The 27,360-nt window shown below is 53.1% G+C and overlaps 1 protein-coding gene and 1 non-coding gene across 6 annotated transcripts in view; one reads left to right on the top strand and one right to left on the bottom strand.

Moving 5' to 3' along the window:
- Nucleotides 1–27,360, top strand: part of AKT2 (AKT serine/threonine kinase 2) — a 50,455-nt gene that overhangs the window by 9,470 nt on the left and 13,625 nt on the right. For 4 of the 5 annotated variants that reach the window (XR_008200916.1, XR_008200915.1, XM_052656695.1 and 1 more), the window contains exons 2-4: nucleotides 10,489–10,618; nucleotides 18,587–18,715; nucleotides 20,063–20,174. Coding sequence is in view for 3 of the 5 variants with exons in the window: in XM_052656695.1 (XP_052512655.1) it covers nucleotides 10,573–10,618; nucleotides 18,587–18,715; nucleotides 20,063–20,174 (287 nt within the window). In the remaining 2 variants the exon portion in view is untranslated. Of the gene's footprint in view, nucleotides 1–9,591; nucleotides 9,823–10,488; nucleotides 10,619–18,586; nucleotides 18,716–20,062; nucleotides 20,175–27,360 lie in introns of those variants that run through there. The other variant, XM_052656696.1, reaches the window with a different exon arrangement.
- LOC128064240 (U6 spliceosomal RNA) lies at nucleotides 22,577–22,683 on the bottom strand. The gene has a single exon (XR_008200957.1). It is a non-coding gene; the product is annotated as a U6 spliceosomal RNA (small nuclear RNA).

Here is a 27,360-nt window from a genome sequence, read left to right as displayed (position 1 = left end):
GCCCTCCGCTGGGTCTCCGTGAAGCTGCCGCATCTCTTTCAGATTTCTGCTCAGATTGCACCGTGTCAGTGAGCCCTGCTCACCACCGTTTACAAAATTGGAAACTCTTGCCCCGTTCCCACACACCTAGTCCTCTGTATGCCTTTCTCCGCAGTGTTTGTCAAATCCTGCCGTACTGTGTAGCTCACCTGTTTGTTTAACTTGTTTGTGTTTTAATGCCTGTCCGCTCTCCTCTACCCTCCCCCCTGTAAATTCCCCTGGGGCAGGGAGTGCTGTTTTGGTCTCTGCCGCCTCCCCGGGACCAGAACAGTGCTGACCCAGCACGGACGCCATATTTGTGGAATGAGTGGAGGCAGGATTTTTTGTTTCACCTTTACTTGGCAGAACTCGGAGCTCCAAGGCTGTGGTTCTGTTTGCCACCCCATCCTGAATTAATGAAAGCTCTGGGCCTGGCCCTGGCTAGGTGGGGCTGGGGACACGGTGTGGATCAGGGCCAACCCTGTTCCTGTCTTACAAGGCCCCTAGTCTTGGGGGAGGCACTGTTCCCGGAAACTTATAGGAGTGCCTGAGCACAGTAGAGGTGAGCGCTGTGAGCAGACAGGACAGCTGCACTCAGGAGGCCTGTGGCTCGTGGGCCGGGGGCAGTCAGGACAGGCTTCCCTGAGGATACAAGGGTTTAGCACATGAAGATGGGTCAGCACTGTGTTCAGCCGGGGAACTAGCATGTGCAGAGGCCCTGGGATGGATGCGGGGAGAGAGCAAGGAGTAAAGGGGGAAGTTGGTGGGGGGAGTATACTGACCAGTGAGGCTGGAAAGCAGGCAGGGACTTCCTCAGGTGGGCCCTTGTGGCCTTCATAAGGGTCTGTGATGTGATCCCAGAGCCGTGCTGAGTTTCAGGGCTCCTCTGGCTGCAGATGGTGACTGCAGCCGTGAAATTAAAAGACGCTCACTCCTTGGAAGAAAACCTATGACCAACCTAGACAGCATATTAAAAAGCAGAGACATTATTTTGCCAACAAAGGTCTGTCTAGTCAAAGCTATGGTTTTTCCAGTAGTCATGTATGGATGTGAGGGTTGGACTATAAAGAAAGCTGAGCGCCGAAGAATTGTTGGTTTTGAACTGTGTTGGAGAAGACTCTTGAGAGAGTCCCTTGGACTGCAAGGAGACCCAACCAGTCCATCCTAAAGGAAATCAGTCCTGAATATTCACTGGAAGGACTGATGTTGAAGCTGAAACTCCATTACTTTGGCCACCTGATGTGAAGAGCTGACTCATCTGAAAAGACCCTGATGCTAAGCAAGATTGAAGGCGGGAGGAGAAGGGGACGACAGAGGATGAGATGGTTGGGTGACATCACCGACTCACTGGACGTGAGTTTGAGTGAACTCTGGGAGTCTGTGGGGTCGCAAAGAGTCGGACACGTCTGAGTGACTGAGCTGAACTGGCTGCAGCGTGGTGCTCTCAGCATGTTTCGGGTCTGTGGCCAGGCAGACTCAAACATTTGGCGTGGTTTCTGTGGGTGCTCTAAGGCCCAGGTTGGCAGGGAACAGAAGGAAGCCTGCTCTGGTGCCTATTCTTGTCCCAGTGTTACGTGCAGCCCACCCACATCTTCAGCCTGTCTTCAGTCCTGCCTGCTCCAAGTAGACAGATGGGGCGGCTCTGGGGAGCATGTGGAGATCAAGAGAGAAAGGTGCCTTCAGCGTCGCCTGCTTACCACGAGGCGGTGTAGGTAGAGGTTCACGGCGCAGAAGTGTGTCGTGTGCCCGTGTCTCCGCTTTCAGGGGAAGGGATGACAGGAGACAGGTGCTGTGCGGTCGCTGTCCCGGGCACTGGTTGAAGGACCTCACGGGGATGAACTCATTCAATCCTCACAGCAACCCTTTGTTGTCTAACCTGCAAATGACGAAACTGGTGGAGCTAGGGGAGCACCTGCCCACGGTCACATGGCAGGTGGAGGAGCCGAGGTTGAGGTGCATTTGGTTCCCAAGGCTCCTGCTCCCGTTGTTCTGCCCCTGTTGGCTCTTCGGCACAGTTCCTTCTCTGAACGTGACATTTACCGTGGACCTCCTACCCTCCTGTGAAAGACTCTATTCCCCGTAAGATCTGTTGTTGATCGTATAACTGCTTTCCTGCCAAGGGTGCTGCAAATGAAGTTATGCGTGGATTGTGCGATGCCCGTCGATCTCAGTAACGTCAGCTCGTGAAAAGAGAAGCAGGTCCGAGTTGAGGCGATGTGGGGGCACGTTTGTGCTGCAGAAAGGGATCAGGTGCAGGAGCGCGCCGAATGCTGGCGGGCAGTGTCCGCCCCTCACGTCGAGGTTGGGTCTCGCACGTGGGATGCCTGGTTGTGTTCTGTTGGGGGCGGACCCTCGTGGAGGATGGGGTGCTGTGCTGGGCCCTTCCCACACAGGAGCCTGTAATGGAGGCACTGCTGTCCTCACTGCACAGAGAATGGAGCTGAGGCTTGGGGAGGCTAGAAGCTGAGGCGCAGGGACCTGAATCCAGGCCTCCCAACACCACCAGCCTGAACATTGATTGAAAGGGCTGAAGCTGAAGCTCCAGTGCTTTGACCACCTGATGTGAAGAGCGGACTGTTTGGAAAAGACTGATGCTGGAAAAGCTTGAGGGCAAGTGAAGAAGAGGGCGACAGGTTGAGATGGTTGGATGGCATCACTAACTCAGTGGACCCGAGTTTGAGCAAGCTCTGGGAGATGGTGAAGGACCGGGAAGCCTGGCGTGCTGTAGTGCGTGGGGTCGCAAAGAGTCGGATGCAACTGAGCGACTGAACAGCAATGACTCCACCAGCCACATGGTGCTGTGTGGGCCCAGCCCAGCTCCGTACTTCCTGATCAGGTGCTGGGGCAAGTCATTTCACTCTGAGTGGAGAGGATAAGTGGGCTGTGGGTATTCCCTGGAGGTCTAGTGGTTAGTACGTTGCTCTTTCACTGCAGAGCGGGGGTTCAGTTCCTGGTTGGGAAACTAAGATCCTGTAAGCCATGCGGGGTGGCCAAAAAACAAAACAATTTCAATGTAATTATACAAGAAGATTAAAAAAAAGTCCTCAGCTAAAGAGTACCTGCCACATAGGGTTTCTGTGAGAGTTGAATTGGCATGTACAAAACACTTAGGTGTGCCTGACGTGTGCCAAGTGCTGTGTAGGCGTTGACGCTTCTTAGTACTGGCATAATGTCAGCCGTTGGGATGATACCAGACCCTTGTTGTGGGCATTTAGACTGCTCCCTGGGTTTCACTATTCCAGCAACAATATCCTCAGAACAGCATTCTCACCTTTTGGCTTGGCCCCCAAGGGACACTGGGTCATATCTGAAGACGTATTTGATGTTCAGAACTCTTGGGGAGGTCACGCTGCTGGTTTTTTAGCAAGCAGAGACCAGGATGCTGCAAACCCCCTCCAGTTCTCAGGACAGCCCCAAGACAAGAATTATCTAAATGTCCCTGGTGCTGAGGTTGAGAAACTCCACCTGAGAACCTCTGTGCACCCACATAAGCGATCTGTGCGAGAGGAATTGCTCTGAGGACATGTGCGTTTTCTACTTTATCACAGAACACGGCACCGGTTCCCGGAGCTGCAGGTGGTGAATGAGGGAGTTGTTTTGCCTGCCCAGATTCCCACCGGCAGATGCTGCCTGTCGAACAATGGGTGCCTATTGAATTTCCCTCCCGAGCAACTCCTCCTGGGAGTAGGTAAGGCGCAGGTTGCAGGGTGGGTGACAGGCTCCCGGGGGATCAGGGTGTCAGGAAGGCGCCCCCTCCTCACTGTCTGCAGCTCCAGGAGATGCAGCACCTCTGCCTCCCCCTCATCCCATCTGTGCTGTCTGGTGTAGAAAGCAGGTCAGGGAGAGGAGATGAGGGAAAAAGACGAGTGGCAGGGAAAGGAATTTAACTGATTCTGAGCATGTTCTGGGCATAGGGCTCCCCTCTTCCACATATTCATTCCACAGATAGTTACTGAGTGCCCACTGTGGACCCAGCACTGTGGGAGATGCTGAGGACCCAGCAGTGCCCGAGCAGGCTGGAGCCCTGCCCTCGCCGTGCTGACGTCACAGTGGAGCGAGGTCGACAGTAAACTTGTGAACAGGTAAACGTGTACAGTAGTGTCAGTGGCGATAAGTGCTTCACTTTTGTGAAGGTAGCAGGTACACTCTTGACCGTGGAGGACAGAGTGACTTCGCACAGGAGGAGACATGTGAGCAGAGGCTGAAGAAGCCAGGCGGGGCTCCCAGGGACTTGAAGACCGTGCTCACTGAAGGGGTAGCGTGTGCAAGGGTCCTGAGGTCGGGGTCGGGAGCACAGGTTGGGGGAGCCTCTGGTGTGTCGGAGGCACCAGTGCCGTGGAGTGTTCGGAAGAGTGAAGAGGAGGTGATGCAGAATAGGGTTCTGGGGCTCCTGGAAAGACTTTGGCTTCTTTCAGTCTAGGTGAGGTGGGGACATGGCAGGGTTTGGGGGAGAGCAGTTTCCTCTGACCCAGTGGTCAAGCATCCCAGTGTAAGAGAGGGAGGACAGAAGCACTGAGCTCACCTAGGCCACACAGTCCCCCTAGTGGCAGGAACCACAGCGACCCTGATTTTACATTTGAGGAAGGAGGTCTGGAAGGTACCTTTCCAGGGCCCAACCCTTTCCGATGGCTGCCAGGTAGGACGCGACAGCCTCTCTCCCCCGCCTTGTCATCTGCCACCCTGCGTCATTCTGTAAATCGCCTCTAACGGACATGACACCAGCAGGGTGAGCTGAAACTCAGAGGCAGTTTGGAAACCATTGAGAAATAAGACCTACCAGGCAGACAGGCAGAAATAAGGCCTGAAATTAAAAAAAGAATGGAGGAGAGCGTTTGAGACATACTGTGGAATGCGTCAGTGATATTTACCAGGTATTTAGCAGGTATTTGACTTAAAAATCAAGCCCTGCTAGTGCAGTCAGAGTCCCTTCAGGGACCTGTCTTCAGTCACCTCTCTCTTCCCTGCTGAGAGCTGACCGCAGCCAGGGGGTGATTTTCATTCCTGTTCAGCTTTCTTCTGTGTTAAAAAGACTCACCCAAACTCGAGCCCTACCCTTCAGGGTGCGGGTCCTTCCTCTGGCTGGATCATTGTGCAGATGGGAGCACTAAGGCTCAGAAGGGCCAAGGAGCAGCAGAGCCTGGGGTGGAAATCCAGACCCTAGAGTCCTCTTCCTTATTCATCAGCGACTGGCCTTGCGGTGAAACTCCAGGCGAGCTAGCCTGGGGTGAGAGGGGGCCCCGGAGGCTAGGAGGCCTGAGTTTAACTTCCTATTACCGTCCAGGCTCCCAAACCCAGGTTCTTTTTTTGTTGTTGTTATTTCGTCATAAAATACAGAAAGATATCTTCAACATGTTTTAAACCATACAGTATGACAAATAACTGTAAAAGTAATGCTCTCTAATCACAACAACATTGTCAGCTCCCAGAAACCCACCTCCTCTGTCACTCCCGAAGGTAACGGCTCTCCTGACCTGTGGATATTTGCTTCCTGGATCTTCTGCACAGTTTCACTGGTGAGAAACAAGTCGTGTCATGTTGCCTGTTTTGAGCTTGCAGTCTGTGGACTTGTCCTCAGTGGGTCGTTCCGCATCTGGCTTCTTTCACTCCAGGTGAAGTTCTCACGCTTCATCCTGTTGTAGGCTTCAGGAGTCAGGTCCTCTTTCTTGCTGAGTGGCCTTGAGCTCTATGAATTTACCTTAGTTTGTTTATCCATTCTCCTGTGGGTGGACACCTGGTCTGTTTCCAGTCTTGAGGTTACTGAGAATGTTGCTGCTGTGGACGATCTAGTACACGTCGTTTAGGAAACAAATACACCCGTTTCTGTTGGAGGGCCGTGGAATTGCTGGGTCATGGGGTAGGGATATGTTGAGCTTTAATTCTTACTGCCAAACAGTTTTCCATAGTGGTGGAACTGTTTTATACTCCCACCAGTAGCAATTCCTTTACATTCTGTTAACAGTTTTTACTTATTGATTTTTAAAAAAATCTGTTTATTTGGCTGTGTCGGGTCTTAGTTGCATCATGCGTGATCTTTCGTTTTGGTGCACAGGCTCAATTGCCCCTTGGCACGTGGGATCTTAGTTCCTTGACCGGGGGTTGAACTCACATCCCCCATATTGGAAGGCTGATCCTTAAGCACTGGACCACCAAGGAAGTCCCCCTTGAAGACATTCTTTTATTTTTTTTAAATTGTATTCACTTACTCATTTATTTATCTTTGGCAGTGTTGAGTCTTCATTGCTGTACAGGCTTTCCTCTGTTGCGGCGAGCAGAGGCTAATCGTCACTGAGGTGCACGGGCTTCTTGTTCCAGTGGCTTCTCTTGTTGCGGAGCACGGGCTCTAGGGCGCTCAGTAGTTGTGGTGCACGGGCTTAGTTGCTCCGCAGCATGTGGGGTCTTTCAGTACCAGGAATTGAACCCATGTCTCCTGCATTGGCAGGTGGATTCTTTACCTGTGAGCCACCAGGGAACCCCCTAGCCCCCAAGCCCTCTTACATTCTTCACCACATTCTTGGTGGTGTCAGTTTTTGAATTTTTAGCCATCCAGGTGGATGGTTTCGATGTGCATTTCCCTGGAACTAAGGATATTGCACACAGTCCTCCGTTGTGTGTGTGTTCCCTCCGGTGAGGTGCCCGTGCTCTTTTCACCTTGCCTCCCAGGTGGCTCGCCTCTAATCCACAGCTCCAGCTCCTACCCAGACCCTCAGCCGAGTGAAGCCCAGACACCCCAGGCAGCAGTGAGTGGGGTTGGGCCCCCGCCATGGGGCACGCAGGCCATGGCCCAGCAGGCCCTTGCGTGCTGGGTGTCAGCTCCCCAGAGAGCAGGCCATCTTCTTGGCTGCGGTGCTGGTGTTTCATCACCACGGGACTGCGTCAGACACCTCAGCAGAGGCGCCACCCTCCGTGGGAGGACAGGCAGGATCCAGGCAGGATGCAGGGGCTCTCCAGGTCCTCCCCCTGCCCTGGCTGCTGCTGGCTGCTTAGTTGCTGAAGTGAGAACGTAACAAGTGGCTCTGGTGTGCCGAGCAGCAGCCAGCCGGGAGACCCAAGGTAAAGCCTCCCTTGTGTCAGCGTCTGCTGTCCCTGGGCACGGGCATGGCCCTCTGGGGTTGTGGGGGGCAGGAGCGATCAGGGGAGACTGGAGGCGCACCCTCGGGCTCAAGGCCACCCGGCTGGCACCAGCTCTTGGATTCTGCAATCTCGGCCACACCTGGCCGCCTTCACGTCTGTCTGTCTGATTGAGGCAGCCACGTGTTTGCGTTTTCACTGGGGGCCAGGCAGTGGGCCGAGCCTCTGTGCACAGGGGTGCTGCTCACAGCGGCTCTGAGAGGGGAAGTTGCTGGCCCAGGGAGGGTGTGGGGAGGGGAGATGCGGGGAGGGCTGCGAGTGGACGTGGGGTTTCTGTCTTTGCTTGTACATCCGCTCTTCCTTTGGCCCCTGGGTTCTCCATCCCAGCCCAGATTGGGAACCCAGCCCTATTCTGAACAGAGCTCACACCTGGAGAAAGTGTGGTGTTGGCCCCTGTGTTGGAGGAGGAATTCTGAACTCCCCGGCACACCTGCCTCCAGGCCCTGAGTGTTCTCCTTGTCTCAGCTCCTCACTGGGCCAGCCTCTGGGCGCTTCTCCGCACTCCCGGAGCTCCTTCCCAGTCCTTAGGGCTTTGCACTTGCTGTTCCCCTGCCTGAAATCTGTTCCTTAATGTGTCACCCCCCACCCCGGTTAATTCAGGGGTTGGCTCGCGTGTCTCCCATACTGTGTGGCTAACGCAGCACCCATCCCTGTCCTCCTTTCTCCTGTTTGTGTTTCTTTGCCACCATCAGACCTTGTGTCTTGTATATCGTCTGCCTCCCGCTGGAATGCGACCTTCCTGAAGGCAGGAGCTGTGTCTTAGTGATGCACCAGGATAGAGTCTGAAGCTTAGAACATACTCAGAGGAAGACTGGTGGCGTGAACAGACTCTGGAATTGTTTCTGTGGCTGTGTTTGGTCCTGGGCTGGGGATCTCTTGGGGAGATTGTTTCTCTTTGTTCGCATGGCGGGCAGACCTTTACTTTCTCCCAGGTCTCAGGGCTGAGAAGCCCACGCTCGGGGCATCCACAGGACTGGTCCCTGGTGGGTGCTGACTTCCTGGCCACTGATGGCTGCCATCTTGGCGTGTCCTCATGTGGCAGAGGAAAAGAGTGAACTCTTGTGGTGTCTCTTATTTACTTATTTATTTTGAATCGGAGGATGATTACTTTACAATGTTGTGTTGATTTCTGCCATAATCAGCATGAATCCGCCATAGGTATACGCATGTCCCCTCCCGAGACTTGGGTTTATTCATTGTGCCTTCAGTGGACAGCCAGATGCTGGGCTGGTGTGCTGAATTAGCGCCGGTAGGTGTGGGGAGAGTTGATGACGGGGCACACAGCACCCAGTGCAGCCTCTGGGGTCAGGAAGGCTTCCTGGAGGAGGCGTTGGTTCAGCTGAGACCTTAGAGAACAGGGAGAACCCCAGTACATAAAAGGTATTGGGGGTGGAGGCCTGAGCAGCAGAAGTCTGGCAGAGGGTGGGCGTCGGGGAGGAGGACCTGGGGAGGTGGGTGGTGGCTGGTGTGTGATCGTCCTTGTGGTTATTAGCCTTTCTTGAGGGCTTTCTAGGTGCCTCTCGACTTACGTGGGGCCTTCTCTGGTGGAAAAGACTTTGTTCTTTTTTGTGTGTTCTGTGCACTCTGGGGAGCCGCGAAAGAGCTGTGAGTAGAGAGTGACACAGTCAGATTCAGGTGGAGCGTAGGGTGGGCAGCGGAGGCTGGGACCCAGGAAGAAAGGCTGGGACCCAGGAAGAAAGCCTGGGTGGGAGGGGCGGTGGGGCGGGAGAGGTGATCTGGAAGCTGGTGGATGGGTGGTGGGGACCGCGAGGCTGAGCCGGGGTGGCGGGCAGCAGAGGCTAGGGCCTGAAGGCACCGGAATCCCAATCTGGGGGCCCTGGGTCTTTCCCGAGGCCTGTGGGAAAGCACAGGTCAGATTTGAGGGTCCTCGGGCTGCTGAACGGGAAACAGATTGGAGGATGAGAGGCCCAGAAGGAGGTGGGGTGAGTCCTCGTGGGAGGGGATGGCGCTGGACCTGAGCCACCTGGTCAGGAGGCTGGGGTGGAGACCCTGGTCACATTAGGATCGAATCACAGACTGGGGCACATTTCGGAGTGAGGGTCCGGTGGTCCTGGGTGTGTTCAGTCCATGGGCGTGAGCCCCTGGGGTGCCGCCATACTTGCCAGGGGAGGGAGCCCCTTCTGGGCCCTGTCTTTGCAGCCCTGAGTCCAGGACATGGTTCCTCACCCGCTGTTTACTTCCCTGTCACTGTCCATCTTGTCTTCCTCCGGCTTCCTCCCGCTCACCTCCCTTCCCTCTGCCCGGGGCCTGGGCAGCCTGCCACCGTCACATGCCAGGCAGTAGTGTGTCCGGCCCACCAGCTCCCCTGGGGCACGAGAGAAAGCTGATGCCCGCGGTGTCCCCAGGGCCAGCTGCCGCTTCTCTGGGGGCCACCGTAGCTCCTGACCTTCTGTCCGCAAATAACCCCAGGCCAGGAAAGGCGAAAGGCGCCTTGGGCTCCATGGCCCCCGGCCAGGCCTGTGGCTCCAGGTAGGGGCCCAGCTGGTGGCTGCCTCCCCCGCTTCTCCCCTCCGCCCCGGGAACCTGAGACGAAGCAGCGGCCTCGGCGTCCGTCAGTCTGTCGGCTGCCGGTCCGTGAGGACAGAAGCAGAGGTCTCGGGGAAGGACCAGGGCCTTGTTTCAAGCCCCCAGGACTTTCTCCCGGGCCCCAGACAAGTGCGTACGCAGTTGGTTCCTTTCTTGTTGAAGATCCGGAGCACCGAGACCTTCCTTTCCTTTGTCAGCTGGTGGGGACCAGGAGGCTGAGGGAGTGACATGAGGTGGCCTGGTGCTGGGTAGGAGGGTGGTACTCAGTTTGCTAAAGGCGGCAGGTTGGTGGCACCTGGTTTGGAAAAGAGAGTGTGAGCGTGTGTGTGTGTGTGTGTGTTTGAGGGTGGCAGGCAGATCCTGGTGGCTTTGAGCACGCCCTCAGGTGCCCGGGGCTGTCTGATTCATCCCAGGTGACCTCAGCGCTGGGCCTGGAGTGACGCAGGGGCGGAGCCTCCCACCCAGTCAGGAGTGGCAGTGGTGGGGCTGCCCTGCTGGGCAAGGGGTCCTGAGCACGGGGCGAGGGCCCAGCCCGGGCCCTCTGCTCCTTCCAGAGGAGGGCTCTGAGGGCAAGGTCGTGTCCTTTCCTCCCCAAGACTGGGTCCCTGGGGACCCGACCGCCTCTCACTGGCCCCCTCCATCAGCCTGGGCCCCAAGGGCTGGTCTCTCCCCACCCTTCCTGGCTCCACCCTCGCAGAGCTGCCAGAGGGGCTTCAGGTGGGGTGTCCCGAGGGGAGGGGTCACCGCCAAATCCCCCTGCATCTCTGACTGATGGGCTCCTCTCCTGTCTTGCAGACTGTGCTCTGTCCAGCGCACCTCCTGCATGTCCTGCTGCCCTGAGCTGTCCCGAGTGAGGTGACAGCGTGTCACGCTGCCACCATGAACGAGGTGTCTGTCATCAAAGAAGGCTGGCTCCATAAGCGCGGTAAGGGGCTACGTTTACTCACAGGATTGCACGTCTCCCTCTTTCGCCCCAGCTCTCCTGGCAGCTGTGCCCTGTGAGGCAGAGGTACAGGGTCTTTACCACCTGAGGAGCCAGCATTCCGAGCCCTGCCTGCCCGCCCCCGCCAGTGGCTTCTTTCTAGCCCACGTCATGGACTCTTTGAAAGTAGTCTGGACGGAGGAGCTGTGGCTGCGCCTGGGCCTGAGTCTCCAGGCCTTGCTGAGCCCCTGCATGAACCCCCAGGCCAGGCCTCAAACTCTGCCTCTGCATAAGTGTTCCTGCTCATGGTCCCATTTCGTAGATGAAGAAACTGAGGCCTAGAGTGGGTAAGTCACTTAGCTAAAGTAACACAGAGAGGCAATATCCAGCATTTATTCATCCGGCAAATACTCATAGAGTGCATAGTGTGCCAGGCTGGCCATCCCAGGCTCCAGGGGCACTGTGGTGTCCTCACGGAGTCTGCGATCCATTGAGGGGCGGGGAATAAACAGGAAACTGACAGGCACGGTGTCAGGTGATGATAAGTGCCCCTGTGAAGAGTAGGGGCTCTGAGGGGAGCGCTGGAGAAAGAAGGGGCTCATGCAGGTGGCTCTGAGGAGGGACCAGTATATGGAGGCCAGGAGCAGGTGAAGGAGCAGGCTACGCAGATAGCCAGCCAGGGGGTCCCAGGGAGTGGGGGCAGCGAGGAATGGGGGCCGTGTGCCTGGAAATAGAGTGGGCCAGGGTGGCCAGAGCAGAGCGAGCGAGCGAGCGCGAGCCGCAGGAGGCGGGCAGAGCCGTGACACAGCACCAGACCGCCTGCGCCTGATGCCGTGGAGGGGCTGGAACTCGTCTGGCATTCGGAAGCCCAGGATGTTGTGAGCGAGCTCGGGACCGGGTCTGGTTGTGCTGGTGGGCGACTAAGAGATGAAGTCACTTACAGGGGAGACACGGAGAGACTCGACCCTGGGACCCCAGGCCTCTGCCCCAGCACCGCCGCACTTAACAGGCTCACTGCTGTTCGAAGCAGCTGGGAAGAAGCACGTGCCGAGAGCCAGCTTGTCCAGGCACCCAGGAGCGAAGGAAACCGGCTGTCCTAGCTTCCGCGGACCTTCCCCTGCAGAGTGGGGTCCTTCCCCTTGGGGGGCCGCCACTTTGCACGCTCTCATTCACTCGGCAGACATGCATCAAGTAGCTGCCGTGTTTTAGGCACATTCTGGGCACTGGGGATACGGCAGTGAACCAGATGGGCCCACAGTTCCCATCCTGTGTTGATGTCATACATTAAGTGGGCGAGACCAGGGCACCTGAGTAGAGGAGTGGGTCCAGTGGGGCTAGTGCCTTGGAGAGAAACCCAGCAGTGTGAGGAAAGGGGTGAGGGAGCGATCAGAGAGGGGCTGGCCAGGGAGGGCCTCACTAGGAAGGGGGTGTTTGAATAAAGATCCGAAGGAGGCAAGGGAGTGAGCCCCACAGTTAACGGGGGTATGGGTGAAGGGGACCGAGTTCACGGAGGGGGTGGGCTGGGCATGCTTGAGGCGGGCCGGGAAGCTGGTGGGCTAGCCCTGCTGAAACTGGAGAAGTGCCTGCGCACTCTGCATGCTGCCCAGCCCGCCCACCTAGAGCGGTGCCGAGGGTCTCATCGCAACCCCCCCCCCCACCCGCCCCCGCCACGAGCAGGAGAGGAGCCTTCCCGTTCCCCTTCCCAGGCAGGGTGGCATCCAGGGCCTCTTGGCCTACCTGCCTGGATTGGGCCCTGAGTTTGGGGCTGTTGATGAAGCTCTCTGCACCTTGGCAGGTGTCAAAGTTGTAACCCCAGCTCTGCCACTTCCTCTCAGTGTGACTGTGTCATCTCTCTGAGCCTTGGTTTCCCCTCTGTAAAATGGGTCAACAGCCCAGGCCTCTGGGAGTGTCAGCTTCATGAGAGCAGGGGTTTTATGTGGCTTGTTCACTGGGATAGTGCCAGTGCCCTAGAAAAGTGCTTGGCGTGCAGTAGGCACTTAATAACTGTTGGATGGATGCTTGGGATCATGTGTGTGGATGGTATGAGTGTAATAGGGTGTGCCAGGTCTCAGGCTCCTGAGTTTTCTGAGGCCCGTGGCTTTCTAGGCTGGGGTGGGCCCTTCTCCGGAGGTGGCTAGAGAACTATGGCTGGGCAGTGGCTCCCGAGGCTGCAGGTGGCATTGAGTGAATCTCAGCCCCTCCCAGGCCTTCAGTGTCTCCGTTCGTCTACGGGGGCCCAGACAAGCTGCTGAGATGACCTTCTGTCTTGGTTTTGTACCGTACCCACACACACTCGTGCAGCCTCTCCTGGGTCTCCCAGTGCCTGTTATTCCAAGCAGCAGCCAGAAGTGGTGGGCAGGGCAAGGTGGGCCCTGCCACCATTCAGACACGTGCGCCATCCCGCCCTACTCCTGGTGGTTGAAATAACAGCAGCCCAGCTTACTGTGTGCCCACTCGGTGCCGGGCCTGGGGCTGTGTTCGCAGGAGGCCCAGTTTTGTTGAGTTTCTGTTACTGCCCCGTGAGGTGGGCACCGTCTTGCAGATTGGAAGCTTCAGCTCAGCAGGAAGACTGAGTTGCCTGGGGCTTCAGCAGGGAGGTGGCAGCGCCAAGGTTCAGGCTCCAAGTCCTGAGCCAGCGCCTGGCTCACATGCTGCCTCTGGCTTGGCAAGGCCCACTCAAGGATCGGGTCCTTCATGCCATGTGCAGGTCCCCTTTCTGACACAGCCTCAACACACTCTGCCAGGTCCCGCTGGGCCAGGCCACGTCTGCCAATTTACAGGTAGACACTGTCAATGACTATGGGCAGAGCGAACCCAGGTTCTAGTCCTAGCTCTCCCAGTTAACAGCCATGAGCCTCAGGCAAGTACTGGAACCTCTTTGTGCCTCAGTTTCCCTATCTGTAAAATGGGATTGTTGTGAGGATGTTTTCCCTTCCAGTTTTTTTGTAGCTTGTTACCGACATATAAAACCCCACAGGTAAGTGCCCAGATCATAAACTCACTCCAAAACCTATGTCCAGGTCAGGAAATAGAGTAATTCAATCCCCAGAAGGCTGTCTGCCTCTTGCAAGCAGTAACCACTCTCCTAACCTCCAATATCATGGGTGAATTTGTCTAGTTTTGTTTTTGTTTCTCAAATTGAAGTAAAATTTACACAACACAGAATTAAGTGTTTTAAAGTGGACAATTCAGTGGCCTTGAGTACTTTCACATTGTTGCATAACCACTAGCTCTGTCTGGCTCCAGAACATCTTCATCTGCCTGAAAGGCTGCCCTCCGCACCATGAGTAGTCAGCTCAGTCTCCCTCCTCCCAGCGCCCGGCAGCCGCCAGCTTGTTGTTTGTCTTTATGGATGTACTTACTTTGGACATTTCATATACATGAATCATACAATATGCGGCTACTGAAGTCTGGTTTCTTTCACTGAGCATAACGTTTTTAAGGTTCATCTACGCTGTAGCATGTATCAGACAGTACTTCCTTTTTATAGACAAACAATGTTCCATTGTATCAAGATATCACATTTTCTTTATCCATATGTCCATTGATGGACATCTGAGTTATTCCTACCTTTTGGCTGTTGTGAATAGTGCTGCTATGAATATTTGTATACAAGTGTTTGAGTACTTGTTTTCAGTTTTGGGGGGTACACACCCAGGAGTGGAATTGCTGGGACACACATATCTATTGTTGTTTAGTCACTCGGTCGTGTCTGACTCTTTGTGACCCCGTGGACTGTAGCCCACCAGTCTCCACTGTCCATGGGAATCGCCAGGCCAGAATACTGGAGTGTTGCCGTCTCCTTCTTCAGGGGTCTTCCCAGCTCAGGGATTGAACCTGCGTCTTCTGCACTGGCAGGTGGGTTCTTTGCCACTGAACTGCCAGGGAAGCCCCAGTAGGCATCTGTTAGTTTATATTGCTTATAATCAAATGTATTCTATGTAGTTAGATAATATAGAAAAAACTATGAAATATCTGGATCGTACCTTCTGTGCACGTGACCCACAGTGTATTCTGTCTGGCTCTCTGAGGGAGCACCGATGCTGCACAGGGCTGCGCCATTTTACGCTCCCACCAGCAGTGGCTCCAGATCCTCACCCACACCTGCTAGTTTTCTTTGAGTTTTTGTTGTTTGTTTTTAATAAAAGCCATCCTGGTGGGTGTTAAATGGTGTTTCAGCATGGTTTTGATTGACATTTCCCTAGTGACTGATGGTGTTAAGCGTCTTTTTATATGTTTGCTGGTCCTTGTTTATTTTTGGAGAAACACCTTTGTAGTCCTTCGGGTATAGTGTTCAGACACTGCGTGCGTGCGTGCTCAGTTGTGTCTGACTCCTTGCGACCCCTTGGACTGTAGCCCCCCAGGCTTCTCTGTCCATGGGATTGTCCAGGGAAGAATACTGGAGTGGGTTGCCATTTCCTCCTCCAAGGAATCTTCCCAACCCAGGATGGAGCCCGTATCTCCTGTATCTTCTACATTGGCAGGTGGATTCTTAACCACTGAGCCACCTGGGAAGTCCTTCACCCATTTTTTAAATTGTTTTTTTTTTTTCGGTTGTTGCTGAGTTGTAAAGTTCATTATGTATTCTGGATACTAGACTCTTATGAGACCTATGATATGCAAATGTTTTCATCCATTCTATTGGTTGGTTGTCTTTTTATTTTTGTGATAACATCTTTTGCACAAAATTTTTTATTTCAATGAGTCCACTTTATTTTTTTTTTCTTTGTTGTCATATCTAAGAATCTGTTGTCAAGTTCAGGGTTACAGAGATTGACCTGTGTATTCTTCTAACAGTTTAATAGCTTTAGCTTTTATTTTTAGGTAGATGCACTTTGAGTTAATTTTTTAAACATGGTGTAGAGCTCCATCTCTGTTCTTCTGCATGTGGGTATCCAGTTGTCCCAGCACAATTTGTTGCAGAGACCGGTCTTCCCCAGTGGAATGGTCTTGGTACTGTTGTTGAAAATTAGTTGCCCATAGTTGTGTAGATTTATTTTTTGACTCTCAGTTCTACTCTTTTGGTCTGTATGGCTATCCTGTACCACACTGATTTGATTATTGTAGCTTTGTAGTAAGTTTTGAAATCAGGAAGTAAGAGTCCTTTCCCTTTGTTCTTTTTCAACATTGCTTTGGCTGTTTGGAACCCCTTGCCACATGAATTTGAATTCTCGTAAATTTAAGGGTTGGTTCTTCCTCAACAGCAAAAAAGGGCTATTGGAATTTTGATAGGGAATGTGTTAAATCTGTATGTAAATGGCTTTGGGTAGTATTGCAGTTTTAATGTCTTTAAGTCTCAATCCTTGACACAGGATCCTTGCATTTTTTAAAGTTTTTAGTTTCTTTCAGCAGTGTTTTTTTAAAATAATTTTTATTTATTTACTTCTGGCTGTGCTGGGTCTACGTGGCAGTGAGCAGGGGCTACTCTAGTTGTGGTACACAGGCTTTTTATTGCAGTGGTTTCTCTTGTTGCAGAGCACAGACTCAAGGGCACACAGGCGTCAGTAGATGTGGAAATGGGCTCCGTAGTTGTGGCTCCTGGGCCCTGGAGCACAGGCTCAGTTGTGGAGCACCGGCTCAGTAGTTTTGGAGCACTGGCTCCGTAGTTGTGGAGCACCGGCTCCATAGTTGTGGAGCACCGGCTTAGCTGCTCTGAGACATTTGGGTCTTGCTGGACCAGGGATTGAACTTGGATCTCCTGCATTGGCAGGCAGATTCTTTACTGGTGAGCCAGCAGGGAAGCCCCTGTTTTGTAGTTTTTAATGTATAAATCTTTGCCTAGTTGTGCTGTTGTAAATGGATTTGTTTTCTTTAATTTCTTTTTTGGATTATTCATTGCTAGTGTGTAGAAACACAGTTTGTTTTTGTGTGTTGATCTTGCTGAACTTGTTAGCTCTAGTAATTGTTTTGTGGATTTTTGTGCTTTTCTGTATATAGGATCCTGTTATCTGCAAATAAAGGTAGTTTTACTTACTCCTTTTCAAATTGGATACTTTCTGTCTTTTTCTCTGGCTAGAACTTACACCACAGTGTTTCGGAGCAGTGGTGAGAGTGGAAATCTTCGTCTTGCTCCTGATCTTAGCCAAGGGGAAGCGTTCATTCTTTCATCCTTGAGTGTGATGTTGACGTGTGGGTTTTTCATAGATGCCCTCTTGTGAAGGAGAGTCCCCCTTCTCTTCTTAGCTTACTGAGTATTTTTATCATGAAAGAGTGCTGGATTTTGTCAAACGCTTTTTCTGTGTCAATCTGGATGACCTTGTGTTTTTTTTTTCCCCACTTCATTCTGTTGAGGCGTACGACGCTGATTGCTTTTCGTAGTTTTGAACTACCCTTGCAGTCCTGGGATAAAGCCCACTGGGTCATGGTATATGGTCCTTTCATGGTGCTGTCAGGTTTGTGGTTTTGCTAGTTTTTGAACTTTACATACGTCGAATCATTTAGTATTGACATTCGAAAGAATTCAACAAGTTAAAGCCTCTAAGCAACTTAGGATGGTGCCTGGCAGGCACAAAGTACCCTATAGTATTTTCTGGTCATCACCGTTGCTTACTGGGTGTCCTTCTCGTGAGAGGAGACAAAGACTTAGAGAAACCCACCCTGGCTTCTGGTGGCGACTTAGGGAGCCCACCCTCCGCCCCAGTTACAATGTGCACACCCTTCGCTTGCCCGGTGGGCTGATGAGGAAGAGCTGTTGTTGATTTATTGGTGTGCTGGTCCCTGGCGAGGCTGGGTGCTTTGTGTTTGCTTTGTATTTGCCATCTCTCTCTCTCTCTTTTTAAAGCAGCTTGAGACACAGTTCACATACCATGTAGTTCAGCCACTTGGGGCCTTGAGTGTGTTTAGAGCTGTGCCTCCATCACCACAGTCAGCTTTGGAGCATTCTCACTACCCTAAAAAAGGACCCTCCAGTCCCCTCCCGGACTCGTCCCCCCTCCTCAGCCCTAGGCCCAGTAATCAAGTTTTCATCTTGAGAAGTTTCCCTGTTCTGGACATTTTATATAGATGAAATCATATAATTTGTGGTCCTTTGTGACAAGCTTTTTTCAGTTAGCGTTGTTATGGTTCATCCACCTTGTAGTGTGTAAGTTATGGTTCATCCAGCTTATAGCGTGTATTAATACTTCATGTATCAGTACTTTTTTTGGCCGCATTGCATTGCATGTTGGATTTTAGTTCCCTGACAAGGGGTCGAATCCTCCCCCTCTGCATTGGAAGTGCAGAGCCCTAACCGCTGGACCGGCAGGGAGTTCCCAGTACTTCATTTCTCTTAATGACCAAGCGATACTGATACTCCATCCTGCCGATGTGCCGCATTCGTTTGTCCATCTGTTCGCGGATGCACTTCGGAGTTTCTCCTCTTTACTGTTATGAATAATGTTGCTATGGGTATTTATATGTATATAAGGTTTTGTGTGGATATGTGCTTCACCATTTCATTTTAGTCCTTAGCCACCCCTCTGAGGAGTGTGTGTGCATACATACGTACGTACACGGAGTGCTTGGATATTCGTGGTTACAACAAGTGGAGGGAGTCGAGGAGCACATGGAGGGCACAGCAGCAGTAATACCGGCCTGGCACGGTGTTTTGACATTCGATCCCCCCGCACAGCTGTAGAGTGAATACCCGCCCATGGGATTTGGCCCTCCAGGGCCACAGGGCATGTATGTTAGAGGCCTGGGCCTCCCCTGGGACTGGGCCATGCGCTGGCGAGGATGGCTCACTGCTGGCCACACTGTGAGGCAGCTGGTGCCCCGCGGCGGCGCGGCGCCTTCCTGCCAGGCGTGACCTCTGGATCACTGGGCCCAGCCCAGCGCCCAGCCTGCGTCAGCTGGGGCCGCCTGGAGGGTTTCTCTGGGAGAAGCACACTCTTCACCCTCTTGTCCATCTTCCTCTCAGTGTGGGGCCCCTTGCCAGGCACTGCCCTGGGCCTGGCTGCTCTGACCTCTCTCCCTCCCGCCCTGCCTGTTCAGGTGAATATATCAAGACCTGGCGGCCCCGGTACTTCCTGCTGAAGAGCGACGGCTCCTTCATTGGCTATAAGGAGCGGCCTGAGGCCCCCGACCAGACCCTGCCCCCCTTAAACAACTTCTCTGTCGCAGGTGTGTCTTGGGGGCACATGGGGTGTGTTTGTTCTGGACTGTAGGCCTGTCTGGGGTCTGTGTGCCCCCCTCTCCTGCTCCACCTCTCTTTCCTGGGCCTGGGCGCTGTGTTGATCGCCAGTGGAGAGCTGGAGGAAGAAAGGAGCTGGGGCACTTCTCATCCTTCTGGGCCCTCTGTGGCACCTGAGGCGGAGCCTTCTAGCCAGAAGCTGACCAGTGGAAGCCTGGCCCGTGCAGAGCCTCTGCCTGGGCTTCACAGAACCTGCCCTCCCCCTGCCACCACCTTCCTTCCCCGCTGACCCGCTGAGTCACCATGTTCTTGTCACACCCCCTAAGAACATTTCAAAGTCACTCATCTCTACTGCCACTAGGTAGCCCAGACACGGTCCTCTCCCCACCAACTCTCTGTTGTAGCCTCGTCCCCAGCCTTGCCCCTCGAGCAGCCCACCTGCTCTTTCTGGAATCCAGCCCCACTCCCCTCTCCATCCTGCCTAAAGCCCTGCCTTGGTGGCTTTCCCATGTGCTGGTGACCCCGACACAGCCATCCCGAACTCCCTGCCTGGCCTGAGCTGCTTTTCTGCACACCTCTCCTTGAGTATTCCCGCCATGAGATCCCCTCCGTAAGCCACACCATCCTTTGAGTCCTCTCTCCCTCCCTGAACCTCCCCCCAACCCTGCCCCGGCTTCTCCGGGAGGGCCTTATTGCCTCTCATCCTCAGGCCAGGGCAGCGACCCAGATGCTTCTGTGCACCCCACTGTGGCCCTGTGGTCTGCCTGCCTTCCCTCCCCTCCCCTCCTCTGGATGGCCCCATGCCCTCCCTGGGCTTCCAGCCTCCCCTCTCTCTCCTCTACCCAACAACCAGAGGGGGCTGTTTAAGTCTGTTCTCGGCTCTTCCTGCTCCCTCAGGACACAGTCCAGGTTCATTGCCATGCCCCCCGAGCCTACAGGCTGGCCCCCGCTCACCTCTCCAGGCTGTCTCTCCCTTCTCTCCTCCTCACACAGAATTTGCTCTTCCCTAAGTACACCGGGCCCTCTCTCCTGTCTAGGATTCTGTGCCCAATGCCCTCTTCTGCCTTCAGAGCTCAGTACAGGGATGCCCTTCCTCTGGGAAAGCCTTCCGAGCCCCTGGACGGGGTTGGCTGCCTCTTTGGATGCCCCTCCACCCCCCATCGCAGCCCTGACCACTGAGCCATCGCTGTTGGGTGGCCTGTCCCCCTTAAACACACACACATTGGTCCTGTAGGGACAGGCTGTCTTGGTCAGTAGTGTCACGGGGCTGGCACACGGGGGGTGACTTGGGGAACGCGGGCTGCCGCTCACACTCTGCTCACATCTCTCTTCTGCAGAATGCCAGCTGATGAAGACCGAGAGACCTCGGCCCAATACCTTCGTCATTCGCTGTCTGCAGTGGACCACAGTCATCGAGAGGACCTTCCATGTCGACTCCCCGGATGAGAGGCAAGTCGGGGCCTCAACGTGGCCGCCCTTTGGGAGGGGCCAGGCTCAGTTTGAGGTGAGGGGTGCAGAGGGACAGATTCCCCTGAGCCCCTCCCTAGGAGTTTCCCATCTCAGCCCTTGTGCAAGCTAAGAGGAGCAGGGGTTCTCCCTGTTCTGTGTCCTCAGATGGGAGGGTGTGCTGGAATCATGACAGTTTGTTAGCAGTGAGGTGCTCTGGGCCTCTTCAGGGCCTTTGCTTATCCAGAGACCTGCAAAGGGTCAAGGAGCTGCCTTTTTAATGAGCATCTCCATTGATATAGAGGCAGGTGGTCCAGAGATTCCGGTTTTTAAAAGATCATCTTATTAATCAGAAGAGATAGCAGTTTCACCTAGTTCACAAATGCAGAACAGCATGAGAAGGTGTGTAGCGAAAGCTTCACTCTCACTTCAGCCCTGCACGCCATATCCCCCACCGCCAGGCTGACTGCTGTTGTTGCGTGTCCTGCAGGAGCTGCTTCTCAATGAGTGTGGACAAGCTCGTTCAGACATCACTTCTGTGCCCTGCTCCTCTTGTTCTTTCTTTTTATACAAAAGGTGGCACCGTGCCCACACTGTTGTTTTATCTCGTGTGTCTTGGGGACGCGCTCTGCTTCTGTGTATAGAGAGAGATTCTGTGCTCCACTTCAACAGGTGTGCATCTGTGTCCCTGAGTTGAGCAGTTCTTTGTTAATGGTGATTGGGGTTGTTTCAACCTTTTGGGCTTATTAGAAGCAGTGCCACAGTCTACGAGCCATGCCACCCTGAACACGCCTGATCTCGTCTAATCTCAAGCTAAGCAGGGTTGGGCCTGGTTAGTACTTGGATGGGAGAAGCAATGCCACAGTGAAACAACTTGTGGCTACCTTGTTTGACATACTTGCAGGTAAATCTGTAAGGTGGATTCTTAGATGTGGAATTGCTGGGTCACAGGGAATATGCATTGGTAATTTTTATGACCAGTTCTGTTGGTATTAGGCATAATGGAATTCTGATTCTAAGAGGGGTATGCCTGTGTCTAAGGGTTATCACAGCCTGTGTTTTCAAACATTCAACTTTTTACCAAACGTTTGGTGAGTGTGTTGTGTCCTTATGTGTCGTGTGGTCAAGGGCCATGTGAGTTTCTGTTTCTGAATTGTCTGTTTATGTCCTTTGTCTGTTTTTCTTTGGGGTACTTGGTCTTTTGCTTATTTATTTTTGAAAGCTCTTTATATATTAGAGAGCTTAGCCCTTTGTAACGAGTGGCAAATATTTTTCCCTCATGTTGTTGGCCTTCACTTTGATAGATTTTTTTTTTCCTTTTTTTTTTTTGGCTGTGCCGTGTGGCATGTGGGATCTTCATTCCCTGACCAGGGTTCAAACCTGTGTGGCCTTCATTTCTTTTTATTTATTTATTTATTTATTTATTTAATTTTAAAATCTTTAATTCTTACATGCGTTCCCAAACATGAACCCCCCTCCCACCTCCCTCCCCATAACATCTCTGTGGGTCATCCCCATGCACCAGCCCCAAGCATGCTGTATCCTGCGTCAGACATAGACTGGCGATTCAATTCTTACATGATAGTATACATGATAGAATGCCATTCTCCCAAATCATCCCACCCTCTCCCTCTCCCTCTGAGTCCAAAAGTCCGTTATACACATCTGTGTCTTTTTTGCTGTCTTGCATACAGGGTCGTCATTGCCATCTTTCTAAATTCCATATATATGTGTTAGTATACTGTATTGGTGTTTTTCTTTCTGGCTTACTTCACTCTGTATAATCGGCTCCAGTTTCATCCATCTCATCAGAACTGATTCAAATGAATTCTTTTTAACGGCTGAGTAATACTCCATTGTGTATATGTACCACAGCTTTCTTATCCATTCATCTGCTGATGGACATCTAGGTTGTTTCCATGTCCTGGCTATTATAAACAGTGCTGCGATGAACATTGGGGTACATGTGTCTCTTTCAATTCTGGTTTCCTCGGTGTGTATGCCCAGCAGTGGGATTGCTGGGTCATAAGGCAGTTCTATTTGCAGTTTTTTAAGGAATCTCCACACTGTTCTCCATAGTGGCTGTACTAGTTTGCATTCCCACCAACAGTGTAGGAGGGTTCCCTTTTCTCCACACCCTCTCCAGCATTTATTGCTTGCAGATTTTTGGATCGCAGCCATTCTGACTGGTGTGAAGTGGTACCTCATTGTGGTTTTGATTTGCATTTCTCTAATAATGAGTGATGTTGAGCATCTTTTCATGTGTTTGTTAGCCATCCGTATGTCTTCTTTGGAGAAATGTCTATTTAGTTCTTTGGCCCATTTTGATTGGGTTATTTATTTTTCTGGAATTGAGCTGCATAAGTTGCTTGTATATTTTTGAGATTAGTTGTTTGTCAGTTGCTAAAAATATGGAATGCTTCACGAATTTGCGTGTCATCCTTGCGCAGGGACCATGCTAATCTTCTCTGTATCGTTCCAATTTTAGTATATGTGCTGCCGAAGCGAGCACTGGCCTTCATTTCGAGAAACATTTTTTTTAGCTTGTCTTTGGGGTGAGGATTCAGCTGATCCTCTGGAGTACCCTAAATCAGTGCTGTCCAAGAGAAGCTTCTGCCGTGGTAGAAATGCAGTGTCCAGCAGGGTAGCCACTAGTCACGTGTGCCACTGAGCCACTGCCTAGTAGCCACTGAGCACGTGAAACGTGGCTCATGAAGCTGAGAAACGGAATTTTGTATTTTATTTAACTAATTCAAATTTAAATAGCCTCCTAGGGCTAGTGGCTGCCCTTGTGGGCAGTGCATTTCTAGAGCGAAAAGACTTGCTACTATAATCTAAACTGTGTCATTGCAAAGCTTCCCAAGGTTGAAAATATACTTGCCCCACTATGGGGAACAGAATGGTCATCTCAGGCCCCCTGAGATATTACTCAGATGAAAACTGGGCACAGGAAACATGGCCTGCCAGTAAAAAGCCAGCTGAGATCAGAAGGTGCATAGGGTCTAGGCGTTGGGCTGAGTTTTGAGGAATGGGGGAGGAGTCAGCCGCGGAGATAGGAAGAAGAAGGTGGCTTTGGGAAAAGGGACCAGCCTATGAAAAAGCCTGGATGCGAGGCAGCTTGTCATCCCAGGGACTGCAGAGGGTTCTGCATGACTAAAGAATCAAGAGCTAAGGGTCTTGGAAGAGGGGAAGCGGAGGCCTTGAAGCTGGCGAGCTCAGCTGGCGCCTGGGCTCCAGATGGAGGTCCCCACAGGGCTTGGCAAGCAGTGAATCAATTGGGGTTTGTCACAGGGTTGCCGAAAGATTCAGGGGGATGATAAACAGGAAGCCCTGGACTCAGCAGTACCTGGCACACACTTTGCAAGCCTGGAGCAGCCTTGGGGAGCCGGCAGAGTTTTAGTAGCAAGAGGCCTGCTCTAGTTTCCATTTTCGTAATGCCATGCTCTTTGGTGTGGGGAAGAGTCCCTTTACTGAGACCGTAGGGACTGGAGAGCCCCCACTTTCCTCCTTTTCTTAGTACCTGGTGCTGTCACTGGAGAGGAATCTGATGGGATTGCTCTGAGACCAGACCCCAGATTCCTGACCTTAACTCTAGGGAAGGCACGAGTCCGAAACCCAGGAGAGGGAGGCTGCTCTGCTCGTGACTGTCCTCACTGCCCTGCCAGGCCTGAGCCTGGGGATCGGGGGTGGGGCGGGGGCCAACGGGGCCACTCCGGTGACCGGTCGCCGCTGCAGCAGCCTGCTCGCTTCCTCCCCCAGCGGGCTCTCCCCAGGGCACCTGGAGCAATTCCCCTACTCCCTGCCATGACTTGTTGTTTCAGGCAGACGGAACAGTTGAAGGACCACTGTCGTAAATGAACAGCTAGATATCCTGCACTAAGGTTCAGCAGTTGAGCATGTGCCGTGTTGGCCTCATCTGGCTGTATTTTATGCTGAATCTCGAACTTCTGTTCATACTTTGTGACACTTTCCTCCGTAATACATCAGCAGGCATCTCCTAAGAATAAGGAGCTGCTTCTACAGAATCTTGGTGCCCTTATCACACCAGAGATGATTATTTGTAATATTAATACTTTACTAACGTCCTCCCCAGATCTGAGCCATAGTTAAATTTACCCAGTTGTCCTCAAAATGTTGTTTTTCAGACCAGGATTTGATAAACCAAGGTACATGCTGTCTGTGTCCTGTTTTAGTCTAGTTTAACCTTTATGTCTCTTCCCCCGCCACAACACTGATTTTTTTTTTTCTTTTTTGACAAGCCAGACTGGTTGTCTTGCAGGATGCCCTATACCCTGGATGTGTCGTATTATTGTCTTTTGGCACTGTTTTCTTTGTTCTTCTGTGCCTGTGTTTCAGTCTGAATTAAGGTTGGCAAACTGTGGCCCAGCCTCCTAGTTTTATAAATAAAGTTTTATTGGAACACCATGCCTATTCACTTACCAATTATCTGTGACTGCTCTTTGTTGTCCTGTGGCAGAATTGAGCAGTGACCGAGTTGTAACAGAGACTGTGTGACCTGCAAGGCCTAAAATATTTACTCTTCGGCTCTTTCCAGGAGAAGTTGGCAGACCCCTGGTCTTGGCAGGAATGTTTAACAGGGCATCACATTAGTGTGATCTTTTTTAATGAAAATCTTACCGTGCAGTTTTTGTTTGAAATTCTGAGGCTCTTAGTCTCACTTGGAGTAAACTCCAAAGTCAATGCCCTGTTCTCCAAAGACCTGCATGATCTGGCCTCAGAATACTTTCCTGCCACCAGTTCCCTCACTTTAGCCACCGTGGCCTCCATGCTCTTCCTTAAACATGCCAGGCACACTTCCTGCCTCAGGACCTTTGCACTTGCTATTTCCTTTGCTTGGAATCCTCTTCCCCCAGATGTCATTACATTCCTGCTTTTAACTTTGTGGGGTCTCTGCTCAGATGCCGCCGTCTTGGAGGGTCCTGCCTGCCTTCCACAACTGTTACCCTTAGCCTGCTTTATTTGTCCTCATAGCATGTGTCCTGCCTGGTGTGACATTTTCTGTTTGTTTATTTGTGCCAGGAATATAACTAGGTGTTCAGTAAATACTTGTCAAATGAATAAAAGAACAGTTAGGACTAATGCTCTGTTGAGCCAGACCCTGTTCTAAGGTCTTCACATGTGTCAATTCACTTATCCTCGCTACACTTCTAGGCAGGAGTTCCTCACCTGCTAAACAGACACGATGGTGGTGAGACCGAAGCCCAGAGAGGTACGGAATAAAAAAGAAGAAGATCTGAAGGGCCTATGTTTTCCCTGCCAAGCAGGGCTGGGCCCGAATCAGCCAGGGCAGCCCATCTGAGAGTGTCTGAGCAGAGGGGGACCCCAGATGCCTCCAGCTGTGAACGCCCCTCTGATTCTGAGGGGGACCCTGGTTAGGGGAGAGGGCCCCATCTGGCGTCAAGACCAGCAGTCAGTTGTTCTTCCTGAGGCTGTGACGAGGACAGCCCTGTCACCTCCAGGCCACTGGCCTTCCCTCCAGGGTGCAGTTCATTCTGCTCAGCCGGGTGGCCCAGGATCTGGAGTCAGACCAGCCACTGTGCCACTGTCCCGGTGGGGCTCCGTGGCTGTGAGGAACCAGGAGGATGTGGAAGTGTCTTGGCTCGGGGCCCCCGGAGAGTCACGCCACCTTTTCTCGCCTCCGAATCGTCTGCCACCATCTCCTCTTGCCGTGGGACTAGTGTTGTGCTTCCTCTTGAGACTCTCAGCCTATGCTCCACACAGCAGCTGTTGACTTAGAGCAGAAAAGTCAGGCCCTGTCAGCCCCGATAGACCCTTCCAGGACTCATGTGATGTGAAGGATCCAGACTTAACTCCTTCACGCCGTGGCCTCCCTCCTGCTCTCATCCCTTCCATTCCTCTCCCTCTGTTGGCTCCAGCCAGGCTGGCGCCTGCTGGGCCTTCCGCAGACGCCCAGGCTCGCTGCTCGGGGCCTTCGCCATGCTGGTCGCTCTGCCTGGATTCTTCCCCTCCTGGCACTCCACAGGGCTGCCTCCTCCCCTCTGTTTCACTTATTCCACAGCCAAGTGCCCGTTCTTGGCCCTGGGGAGCCCCATGTTCCGGGGAGGTCCTCCAGGTCCTGACTTAGGTGCCACCTCCTTGGAGAGGCCTTCCCAGACTACTCTCTGAGCAGGGGCTTCCTCTCTGGCCCCTGCCTTGGAGCCTTGACACAGGTGTCTTGCATGTTAGGCCTGGAGCTCCAATGGGGCTGGTTCCCTGCTGCACCCCCAGCGCCCGGAAGAAGGCCTGGCACACAGAAGCCACTCAGGAGGGACTGGCTGGGTGACTCCTCACAACCCTTTGAGGTGTTTGCTCTCTCCTGAGCACTTGATGCTGGTGTCTCATTCCTTCCTTGGACAGCCCTTGGAAAGTCAGGTGGCCTGCCTGTGGTTGCCTCAGGAAGGGGCAGAGCCCGGAGTCCCTCCAGGCCTTCCAGCTTCCGAGTCTGTACTCTCAGCCGTGGTGTTGGGCCCAGGGAACGTGGGGGGCAGACGGAGGTCCTAGAAGTGAGGCCGCCCAGCGTTCCATGGCCATTTGGCAGTGGGGTGAGGTCAGGCCCAGCTCTCCCTGCCTGACGCCGCCCTGCGGAGCCTGGCTGGGTTTGTGACCCTGGGCCTCCGCTTGCTGACTGCCACTGGGTAACTGTCAGCCCCTCTGTGCCTCGGTCTCCTTGTTTGTAAGAAGAGGTGAATAATAGTACCTTCTTCAGAGGGATGCAGGGAGGACTCAAAAAGTTACTTCACATGAAGCATTTCAGCAGCTCTGGGAGCAAGCAAGTGGAGGGCTCTTGTGTTGTTTAGCGAGGGAGGTCCTCTCGGAAGTTGGGCTAGAAACACGGCAGGGTCAGGGCTCCTGAGAGGCAGCTTGCCTTTGCCGCGCCCTTGGGCTCTGTGGCTGCAGCATGGTGTCCCTGAGCCCACTCGTGAGCGCCCCCAGCGCCATTCCCCTGGGCTGGAGGGCCTGGAGGAGTGCCAAGTGTGGGTCTCAGCGCCACGGCCCCTGACTGGAATGCCCACAGGAGACCCCACCTCCGTGCACCTCCCCACCTCCCCTACCTCTGTTCCCATCGGGAGCACGGCTGCTCCCTCTACAGCCCTCTTAAGGAGCATGGAATGAGGTGGTGTGTCTGGAACCATTATTTTCCTCAGTGTTTCCCTGGGAGCTTTCCTTT

The sequence above is a fragment of the Budorcas taxicolor genome, chromosome 18, assembly GCF_023091745.1.
Source record: "Budorcas taxicolor isolate Tak-1 chromosome 18, Takin1.1, whole genome shotgun sequence".
NCBI lineage: Eukaryota > Metazoa > Chordata > Mammalia > Artiodactyla > Bovidae > Budorcas > Budorcas taxicolor.
Note: the sequence above shows the minus strand (reverse complement) of the source record. Positions and strands in the feature narration are given on the sequence as shown.